Raw genomic sequence first — 11,182 nt, 5'->3', positions numbered from 1 at the left:
TGCATTGAAAAATAAATAGCTCCGTACTCAAACTTGTATATAAAAAAGTTTTATAATTTATTGAAAATTTCTATAAAGGTGTATAAATGTGTATTTTGATGCTGGTAGTAGTATTAACTTGCATGCAGACCAAGCATGCGTGAATAAGTACATGCTGAGATTCGATCGATCCGAATGCAGGAAGCCAATGGGCGAGCAGTGATTACGTTAGGTTCCAGAAACTTAATTATATTCAATGCTTAGCTTACGATTACGAAACGATAGTAATGAGGTTAAGGCAACGGTGGTCGTTTAAAACAGACAGATCAAGGCAATCGAAATTAGAGGAGTATTCAAAGTTTAAGGCCATTCAGTTTGTGGGCCGTGGTGTGCAGATCCCATTCGTGCTGCTGCAGTGCCTCGAAGGAGGCCTCCAGGCTGAGATTGGCCTCGCTGACCAGGTTCTGCAGTTTGATGAGCTTGATGGATTTGTGGACGTCCCAGTTGATGAACTCCAGGGCACCCAGACAACGATTGGGCGTGCTCTGTGTGAAAATTAAAAAGAAAACGTATAAATAAGATGGAATGATCCATAATCCATAATCATATTATTTTTGTTATTATATCCAAATGATAAATTCAACAAAGTAAATATTATTATATTATCTTATTTCGAAGATATATAGGCATGTATCTGCACTTTCTTATATAAACTTAAATCTTTTTGAAGTCATGTTTCTAATCATAATCATAATATAGTGTACTCACATCTTTGCCGAGTACCTTTACCATGATGCGCACTTCATCAGAGTCCACGCCACGTTCGCATCCCCTGGGCTTCTTGTCGGAGAACTCCAGCAGATCCTCGCAGCTCACCGAATTGGAGTCCGCCAGTCGAGCGGCCGTGGCCGCAAAGTACTCGGCTTCGGTTTGCGGCTTGGCAGCAGCTCCTCCTGGTTGTGTGCCGCTCGACGAAGTGGTTTCGGCCACCGAGTTGCGATTCATGGCCATGTTGACGGAGGCTCGAACCTTCTTGAACAGTGCATTGCCGGCCAGCTCGCTGTCCGCACTGGAGAAGCGTCGACTCAGCTCCGGAGCAGGCTCTGCCGGAGGCGGCTCCTCATCCGGCTGGCTGGCGCTACAGCTGCTGCCCGGCGTGGCCGTCTTCCGGCTGCTCTCGATGTCCAGGTTGCGCAGCTCGTCGTCGTTCACATACAGCCCGGCCATCTGGGTGACCTCGAACTCCGCCTCCCTGGCCTTGTTGTAGTGCTCCTTCTGAATGGAGAAGTTGTAGAAGCCGTCGGTCACGTCCGGCGACTGCAGGCTGCCCTCCTTGCCGGAGTCCGCCTCCAGGATGGACTCGAACTGCAGCGAAGCGGTGTCCGTCAGCCCAGCAGCATCGGCCGGAGCCAGTTTGTCCAGGTTCTGGTAGGTGTGTTGGGTCGGCTCACTACTCCCCGACGCCGGCATGTTCTCGTACTCCCGCGACGGACGACGTATGCTGTTTGGCCGGACAGCGGCCACCACCTCGATGGCTCTGTTGGTCGGCTGTTGCGTGTGAGCGGAGCACTCCGGCGTCTTGCCAGCGGAGTCTTCCCCGAAATCCGTCAGCTTGCTGAGGGTGCGCTGTAGTCCGTTGGCCGGTATGATCAGGGGATACTTGCGCACATGACGCTTCGTGCTGGTCTTCACCTGCTTCTTGCCCTCGCGCGGCGGCAACGGAATGGGATTCGGTGACTCCGGCTCTGGCAGCGACTCCGGTGGCGGCTCCGACTGCTGCTGCGGCGGTGCCTCCGGGAACTTGTAGCTGCCGTGGGTCATGTAGCTGGGACTCTCGCAGGCCTCCAGCGAGTTGGAGTTCTCGTCGTTGTGGCGACTCAAGCCGGCGGCCAGTTCCGCCTTGCGCACCCGCTGAGCGGCACCGCGCGTGGGCAGCGTCATCGGGCGCTGATGCGAGTGGTGCGAGTGGTGCAGGCTCTGCAGGTCGAACTCGTCGGTGTCCAGGTGACGGAGCAGGGTGGCCGCCGGACTGGGTCCGATGTCCAGCAGGGCCTTGCGCTCGATCAGGCTGTTGTAGGCCTCCAGTCCCTCCTTGCCGATCAGCGACTGTTGAAGTGGCGACGGGGTGGTGGGAATAGAATGAGTGGAAATGAAATTGTACAAAATGAAAATGTTGGGATAGAAATAAATAATAACAACTAAAGCGGTGCCAGGAATACTATGTATAAATTAAATGAATCAGTTAATGAATCAGCTTTGAATTTAAATTCAGAATTAGTTTTTCTTTATTAAATCCCTTTAAGTATGCACAACATTTTCATTGTTTTTGATTACCAATTTAACGTGTTTGGTTCTTAGAATGCAAATCACTTCTTCTCTCCTCTTTAAATAGTTGTTGCTTAGTTGAATTTAGTTTAGTTCATTTGGGGTTTCTTCTTGTATAATACTCGAGTAAATTTTGGTTTTCATTTAGTTTAATGTTAATTTTCTCTCGGGGTGAAACGCTTCAAACGCTTAGTTTAGAATATCATGTTCCGTAATGCTTACATTACCGCATACGCCTTTCTATACTTGTATACATATAATTAGGTTGATTTAGATTTAAGTGGGTGTATATATAATCTGTATATCATAATTTCAATTTGAGTTTATCCATAAATGCATAGAATGCGAAAATCTTTTAGTAAGTATAATCCATATAATATATATTCTTAGTGAGGTTATCAAAAATGTTCGTCGGCAATTCAAGTTGGAGTTTAATTTAGTTTTGCTTTCACTTTCGTTTTCGTTTTGCTTAGTGGGTTAGGTAGACCAATATACTTGACTCCTCAATCTCCAATCTTACAGATACTTAAGGTTTCGACACTCTAGTTGAAGTTAGCTTAAATGCTTCTCTTGGTTTCGGTATCGTTTAACTCATTTGGTTTTGGTTTTGGTTTCGCTTTAGTTTTAGCTTTAGCTTTGGTTTCATAAAAAATGCAAGCGTCAGGATATGGCACATAATCCGTACGGGATTCTTGCTCCGACGAATGTCTTTTGATGTGGACAAGTTCTGAGGATTGTCAACAGTTTTGTGTGCTGTCTGTCTGTCTGTCTGTCTTTCTGGTTGTGTCTGTGTGTGACTTATAATTACCGACAATGGCAATGGGTAATACTCTGTCTAGTTGGAGTCCCCTCAATAAGTGTGAGTGTTTGTGTTTGTGTTTGTCGTGTGCTTTGAAATACTGTTTTCGACCGCCAAGCTCTTGTTCGGTTTTGTATTACAAAAAAATTTATTGAACATTTTCTATTCCATTTGGAAGCCATTATCTTTGTATTATATATATGTTTTTGTTGTAGTGAAAAGTTGAAGAAACGTTTTGTATATTGACTTTAGGCTACTGAATAGAGTATTTCTTGTTGCTAGGGAGATGGAGATGGCATTCCCCTCTCCAATTTGGTTTAAATTTGACGAAATAAGATAGTTTAAGCTGAATTCAGAACTTTGAATTACTTAAAAAAAATAAGTTTTCAAAAAATGTACACCTATTTCGCCAAATTTAAACGAATAAGTAAGGGGAATGCATAGTTGAACTGATGAAGATGAGCGGTTGATGGAATGATGAAATGATGCAATGATTTGGAAGCTGTGCAGCTGATCTGCACATCATTATTATCTGTTGTGAGAGGTCTTCGGTGTTTTCCTATAAGGCACACTCTCATCTCGTTTCAAAAAATTCAAATCCAAAAAATATATGTATAATCTATTCGCTGTAAATACATCTTCAATTTACTCTTCGACGTCAGCACATACCGCTCGTTTCTCGTTTCTCGCTTCCTCACACACACACACAGACAGTAGCACAAACACAACACCGCCCAAGCCATCGCTATCCGGATACGGATACGGATCCAGATCCGGATATCCATCTGCCCCATCGCCTCTAATCGGACAACACATTGCCGAACAGTAAATTGAGTACGTATTTCAGCATTTTCCTTAGTTATGGAGCCGGACTGGGCGGGATTCGTGGAGCCACGAACTCGCGCCGGAACTGGAACTCATCCCCGCTCTCGGTGCTGGACGAGGAGGAGCTATCACTGGATCGCCTGGTGCTGGTCACTGCTCCCGCCATTGTCGCCACTCCCGCTACTCCCGCTCCACTGATAATCGTTGCTGTGGACAGATGCTGCTGCTGCTGTTGCTGTTGCATCTGCCGCCAGTGCATCTCGTGCTGCTTTACCGCCGATGCGTGTATCTTTTCCGGCCAGTGGAACTCCGTGGGTCGCTGCGGCTTGGTCACCTTACCACTGGGCGCCAGCAGAGAGCCCATCGAAAGCTGGCGCTGCTTTAACTCCTCCGGCGAACTGCCAACGAAATTGGTGGACGTGGGACTCTTGCCCGTCAGTCGACTAATGTCGAACTCATGGAGGGCCGTCCCGCCGCTCATGGGTCGCTGGGTGGTCGCCCCCCTGCCGTCCTGTAGGTGGCCTGCACGGCCGACGAGGCAGCCGAAGAGGATCCCGACCCGGAACCGGGCAATTCGGTTCCGTTCAAGAGATAATTGGGCTTTTGGCACGAACTCAAGTAGTTGGCTGGATGTGCCATGTTGTAGTTGTTGCCCGGACCACGACCACCAAAGTCGTAGATGCGCTCGTCGTACTGGAACTGCTCGTAGCCGGCGCCCATCATGCCAGTGCCGCCGCGATGGAAACTGCGTCGCTGGCCACCAAAGTTGTAGTGCGGCGCCGATTTGATGCTCGAATTGGAGCCGTAGATCTGGCGGGGCGAGATAATGGCCTCCCGTTCGTCATGGCAGGCGGACTGCACCTGGCGATTCATGCCCGCCCGACGACGCCTGCCCAGCGAGGAGTTCGAGCTGGCCGCCACTCTGGCCCGGATGTCACACTCGGAGCGGGCCAGACTTGGCTTGGCGGCCTCTTCGCCGCTGGATGAGCTCGAGTCCAGGGTCATGGGATTGTAGCTCAGCCGCCGCAGGGTGCGGGCTCTAATGGAGCGCGGCTTGTACGAGGCGGAGCGACGTGGCACAGGCGGCTGCTGCTCCAGCCTCACCTGCCGCTGGATGACGCCCCGCTCCCGCTGCGGCGGCTCCGACAGCACCGGCGATATGGGATGGAAGCTCTCGTTAAAGGAAGTGGAACGCTGGCGGTATCCCTTTGAGCCCAAGTAAACGGAGCCACTGCTGGCATTCAATCCAGCTCCAGACTTGACGGGCGAGGCGCTGGCAAGCATCTGCTTGGTGGCCCCGTTGCCGAAGCGTTCGTAGCCGAGCTCTGCCTCCTTGAGGCCGGCATAGCCACCGGACATGACCACTGGCGGGGCACTGAACAGCGCCTCGGACTTGAGCGGGAAGTGAAAGCTCTCCTGGGGACTGTAGCTGGACTTTTGGCTGCTGCGACGCGACAGCGAGATGTTGGTGTCCCGCGAGGCGAAGCCCGTGTCCGGAGTGCTCGAGCGCTTGTCCTCCATGGGCTTGGGATCCACGGGAGCGGCGGCGTTCAGCTGCGCCTGGTTGTGCATGTACTGCAGATGCTTGTCCAGGTGACTGGTGGCCGCATTGAAGTCGAACATGGTCTGGACACCGTTGCTGTAGCTGTAGACGGCCGACTTGAGGCTGCCGGTGGCACTGCTGATCCCATCGTCCAAACTGACCAGCTGCGGCAGCTGGTCGTTCAGTATGGTGTCGTTGGAGTCGCTCTTGTCCAGCTCCGTGTACGTGTGCATGAAGTCCAGATTGAGCGCCTTCAGTGTGTTCTCAATGTCCATGATGTTGTCGTCGATGCTCTTGTGTGGCTGATCCGCCGCCTGTTCACGCTCCAGATTCAACGGCCTGCTGAGGATCTCTCGCGACTTCTGGAACAGAAAATCGGAGCTCTCCTTGTCGAAGATGGGCACGCGCAGATCGGTGCTGTTCTTGATCTCGCTCAGCGAGCGGAAACGCTGCTCGGATCGATGGAGGAGCAACAAAACGAGAGAGAAAACAACCAAAAACAAAATGCCAAACGCAAATGCAAATGCCAAACGCAAAATGGGGAAATGAATGGGCAACGATGTGGAGGACGGAGGATGGAGGAGAAAGAGCAGAGCAGAGTGTAGACAAAACTCGAGGATTAGAATCTGTTTGAGAGCCAGGGATCGATGGCGTAGCGCTACTGGATAACTAAACTGATCTACCCCCTTTAAATCACACTCACCTGTATGTCCGGAATGCTCTGCAGCTCCTCGGTGAAGTTTTTCTTCTTGGAAAAGGGTGAGGCGTTGCCGTGGGTGGGAGTGTGGGCGGAGCCGCTGGCTCCTCCCACTCCGCCGGCCTTGTCACCGCCACCATTGTTACTTAAATGCGGAAACCTGAAGCTGAACTTGCGCTTGGGACTGTGGATGGCGGGTGTCTGATCAGAGACCAGATCAATCATTGACCTGAGACAGGAGAAGAAACGATTTAAGTCACCGACTATTCCGCTTGTCCACTACTCTATATTCCTCACCTGGCACTAATCTCGTTGGCCATATCGATGGCATGGTTCAGAATCCTCTCGTCTTTTACAGAAATCGGTTTCACCGTGCCCGACGACTTCTTTTTCGAGAGCGTCGGCAGCAGTCCATGGCCATGCTTGTTGCCATTGGTGTCGCCACTCTTTTGACCAAGTTTGGCAGACATTTCGGCAAACTCGTTCTTGCTGTTCACATGATCAAAGCCCGGCGATTTGGGCTGATTGCCCGATGCCCCGCTAATCGATCCGAACATCGAGTTAATCTCGTCCAGCAGCGATGGCCCAAAGTCAAGCTTATCGGCCGTCATCTCGTCATCGGATATCTCGTGATACTCGTGCGGATCGTCGACAATGCTCCGGGAACTGGGGCGCCAACTGGCCTCACCCGAATGGACACTCTTGCCATCGACGCCATAGTTGTTGTTGGTATGCATGCCAAACTCCTGCTCATCATCGCCTCGGTTGAGGAAAAACGGGTTGGTGGACCCGCTTGCAAAGTCGAATGAACTCTGGCCGTTGGTGGCTATCAGCTTGGGCGTGTGCTCGGCCGATGGAATGAATGTTGGGTTCATGGAGGTGCCCATGGCGCCTCCGCTGCTGGCCCCCTCTGGGAAGTATCCACTGGCCGTCTGCAGCGAATCCGGACTCGTGGGCGTGGGCGGCAGCAGGAGCGGCGTTTGCTCAATGTCCTCCGAGGGTTTGTAGGGCGTCACAATTTGCTTGGGCACATGATTGTACTAATGGGCAAAGAAATATAAGTTATATTAATAAAACCAACTGGATAACTCACATTCTGCGAACTTCCCAGAAAGGCTATGTCGCCAAAGGTGGCTCCATCGATGCCGACATGGCCGGTGTGCTTGAAGTCGTTCTGTGGCTTCGAAATCATCTCGGTGCGCAGTTTACGCTTGCTGATCCGGTGGTCGCTCACCCGGTTGAAGGATTCACGGCTGGAGCTGGGCAGGCCCTCGAGGAAGGCCACCGTGTTGGAGGGGTTGAAGTAGCCCGTCTTTCCGGTGCTCAGCACTCCCTTCCAGAAGGGCGTGCCCGTGTTGCGGTCGAGAACAGTGATAATGTCGCCCTGGCGATACAGCAGATGATCCTTCTTGGGCTCGGCACAATTCACCACCGCCTTGAGTTGCTCCGGCTTCATATCGGGCAGCTGGTCGTAGATCTCACCGAAACGTGGTCGTTTGGCAGCATCATCCTGCCAGCACTTCATCATTAGAGTGTAATACTCGCTGGGACAGCAGTCGGGCTGCTCCAGTCGCTGGTAGTTGGGCGAGTCGATGGCCTCGAGGATCTGCAGGCCAGTGAGTGCCGCCCAGGGCTGGAAGCCGTACGAGAACATCTCCCACAGGCAGACCCCAAAGGCCCACACATCGGAGGCGTTGGTGAAGCGCAGATAGTTGATGCACTCGGGCGCACACCATGCGATCGGCAGCTTTAGGTTCACATTGAAGTTCGTCTTGTAGTAGTCCTTGCCCACGCCCAGCGCACGCGACAGTCCAAAGTCGGAGATCTTGACCTTGTCCTTGCTGAACACTAGGATATTACGTGCCGCCAGGTCTCTGTGGATGAGGCGCTTCTGCTCGAGGTACCGCATGCCGTTGCATATCTGCAGGGCGAACTCACAGAGCGTGGGGATGGTGAGGAAGCTGACGCGCAATCCCGAATCCTTGAGGCACTCCAGCAGGGAGCGCAGATGGGCCAGCTCGGTGACCAGCATTAGCGAGTCGGTGGCCAAGACAACGCCGTACAGCCGCACGATGTTCTCGTGCTCGATGGAATGCATGATGGCCGCCTCCTTGAGGAACTCCATGGGATTCGACTGCATGCGCTCCCGGCACAGGCATTTGATGGCCACTTGGATCTGCAACAGATGGATTGGATTACTTTTGGGGCGGATTACAGCTAATACTTCTACTCACCCGCTCGCTGCCATTGGACCAGACGCCCTGCTGGACGATTCCGAACTCGCCGGTGCCCAGCTGCTTGTTCACACTGATGGAGTCCGCCGGAATGATGTGCTTGTTGTTGGGCACCTTGCCCGGCGAATTGGCCCCGTTCTTGGCCACCAGCGAGGAGCCGGAGGAGGCGCCAGTGCCGTCGAGCGGCATCTGACCTCCGCCGCTGCCGCCTCCGCCGCCGGGCACCTCCTCCCGCTTCACCATCGTGCCGGGCGCCTGCAGCAGACGCTTGATCTTGCTGAGGTAGCTGTGGGGGAAGTGCTTCTCGTAGAACTTGCGCAGCCTCCGGATTTCCGGGCGCGAGAGCCCAATGAAGCGCAAATCTTCGTCCGCCGCATACTTGAACTGGGCCGCGTTCGTTATTTTCAATTCGTTTCTGCGGGGGGGAGCATAAAGTGCACATGGGCGGGTTAGTTGGTTGGTTGGTTGGGATGGTTTGGGGGAGCTGCTTCCGCTTTTTGGGTCACTCACTTGACGGCATTGTAGTATTGCTGCAGTTCGGACTCAGTGAGGAATTCGTATAAATCAATTTGTGGATACTCTGGAAGCGGGGAATGTACAAAAATAAACACATTAAGATCTTGGGTACATAATATTATACATATACTATATAAGCGACCGCACAAAAGCAAATCTCGGGGTCCCTTATCTTTGATGTGGATGGCAAAAGGGGCGAAAGGGGGGGTGGGGAAATACCCTAGGCAATAAATATCTTCTTTAACGATCGATCCGCCGACGCAGATGGTTTTTTGAATATGATAAAATAAAACACACACATCTCCTGCATACCCAAAAGTTCCGCTCCCCCTCCCCCTCACACACACATATACACACACTCATGCAGGAGTACGTGAGCACATTGACACAGAATTCCGATTGCCTTGTTTTATACCCCTTAATCATGGAGCGAAAAGGTATATTTTACTGGTGCAGCAGTATGTAACAGGTTTAACAAAGTATTACTTTAACCAGCATCAACAGCAAAGTCTAGCCTTGTTCGCAAAGCTTAAAAATTTTAATGTTTGACGGTACATAGGAAGATAGACACTACTAAAGTTCCTTTTGCATTGATCTTACAAAAATGTATTCAAAAATCTATCATCTATTTCTTGCATAAGAAAAGGAAGATTGAGACTAATAAAAAATATCCAAAAATCTATCATCTAGATCTTGCATTCTTAACCGAATTCAAACCAACGATCGTCGCCTCAAATTAATTTTTAACGTTTTGGAACCAATCGAAGATGGGCTCTGACTAACTACTCACAAGTTTGAACTGACGGACTTTTCAAACCAAAAAACATAACCGATTTTTAAGTCCTGATATAAGTGGTTTTAAGAATTACCTAACAATTTCTAAAGTATTGAGATAATTTAGGTTGTTTTGATTTCATTACGATGGTACGGCATTTAAGCTAACAAAACATTATAGTAGATTAAACATGGGAAATATTTTCATTAAAAAGTCACTGGGTATCTTAGAGTTGAGTCACTTCACTACATGAGTTATTATTGTTAACAATAGATATATTCTTTAAAGATGGTATAAAGCCGGTTGTGGGATGGAGGTGAAAATATTTAAAGAAGTATCCATGCATCCTTACTTTTGTTGTTGAACCGCTGTTTTAGATAGACAAAACAAAACAGAGGGTATCTGGATGGTCGGGTCACTATGCTTAATCGCTTTTTCTTGATGTTGCTGCACCCGCATTTGTCATCCGGCTGCAAGGGGCCATTGTTTGTCCTCTCCGGAGTTGACGCAGTGGGTGGGCGAGGGGGGGGCTTTGAAACTTGAGCAACAAATGCATGTACACTGATTGCGGGGCTGATAATGTCCCGGGGATTGGCGATTACTGAGTCATGGCTCTTGGGAGCACGGTCTATATGTTTTCCGGCTCCGCCCCATTTCGGTGGATACCGGGACACACTTTCCCTCAGGACTTCGCTTGTCCTTGAATATGCAAAATAAAATCGATCGGCCAATACATACACGCACACTCACACACGCATACACATGCACACTCAGGCGGAAGCCTATCGTAACTACGTAGCAGGAAAAACATATTTCTATTTGTTTTCCTTTGACTTTTCACCTGTCACCTTCGAGTTCATCGAGTTGGCCGCACTATTAGCTCATTTTGCACTGTTTAACTGCTGTTTTTCTGTCAAACTTACCCATTTTACTCTCGCGTGCGCGTCTGCATTGTTTTTTGTTTTTTTGCTGCAATTGGTATGACCGTTTCGCGGAGTTGGCTGAATTACCAAGGGCCAGTGTTGAAAAGTACCACAGTAGTGGGAGCAACGGTTGAAGAAAATTTAAATTTTCCGTTACTTTTGAGTTCTTTTATTGTGGTCAACTTTTAATGGCTACTTTTGGATTTAAGGAAATCATGGTATAAGTAAATTATATATAGGTTTGGTTGAGCTTTAATGGCATTAATAGGACAAATCCTTAACTAAACAGTGTTATATTTTAACAGTTGCCAATAGGAACATATTGCCACCATTACATTAAATGAGTTTGTTGACCCCTACGACTCTCTTCCTCCTTTTTTTTATAGGAATTGTATTATACATTTTTTTAATAAAGCGATAAGGAGTGCAATTTGTCATTTATTAACCAAAGAATAAAAAAAAAGGTAAATTATTAGATAAATCCTAATAAAAAATGTATTAACTTAAAGTTCTCTTGTGTATAAATAAAATCAACATCCAAATTTATAAAACATTTTTTTGATCAT

The 11,182-nt window shown here is 49.4% G+C and overlaps 1 protein-coding gene across 1 annotated transcript; it reads right to left on the bottom strand.

Moving 5' to 3' along the window:
* Positions 1-36: 36 nt before the first annotated feature.
* LOC108138803 (activated Cdc42 kinase-like) lies at positions 37-10,568 on the bottom strand. The gene is made up of 8 exons (XM_041707741.1): positions 10,535-10,568; positions 8,913-8,982; positions 8,403-8,817; positions 7,262-8,344; positions 6,466-7,208; positions 6,175-6,397; positions 748-2,085; positions 37-524 (listed from the first exon to the last, which is right to left on the bottom strand). Exons 1-8 carry the CDS (start codon positions 10,551-10,553, stop codon positions 333-335), a joined length of 4,083 nt encoding a protein of 1,360 aa, XP_041563675.1. The 5' UTR covers positions 10,554-10,568; the 3' UTR covers positions 37-332.
* Positions 10,569-11,182: the final 614 nt, after the last annotated feature.

The sequence above is a fragment of the Drosophila elegans genome, unplaced genomic scaffold (assembly GCF_018152505.1).
Source record: "Drosophila elegans isolate 14027-0461.03 unplaced genomic scaffold, ASM1815250v1 contig_183, whole genome shotgun sequence".
NCBI classification, from domain to species: Eukaryota; Metazoa; Arthropoda; class Insecta; order Diptera; family Drosophilidae; genus Drosophila; species Drosophila elegans.
This window is presented reverse-complemented; position numbering and strand designations above follow the sequence as displayed.

Coding starts and splice junctions, on each gene's coding strand:
- LOC108138803 (XM_041707741.1), bottom strand. Junction 2,086..6,174: donor AGAGCATTCCGGACATACAG/GTGAGTGTGATT, acceptor CCACTTCAACAG/TCGCTGATCGGCAAGGAGGG. Junction 525..747: donor TAAAGGTACTCGGCAAAGAT/GTGAGTACACTA, acceptor ATTTTCACACAG/AGCACGCCCAATCGTTGTCT.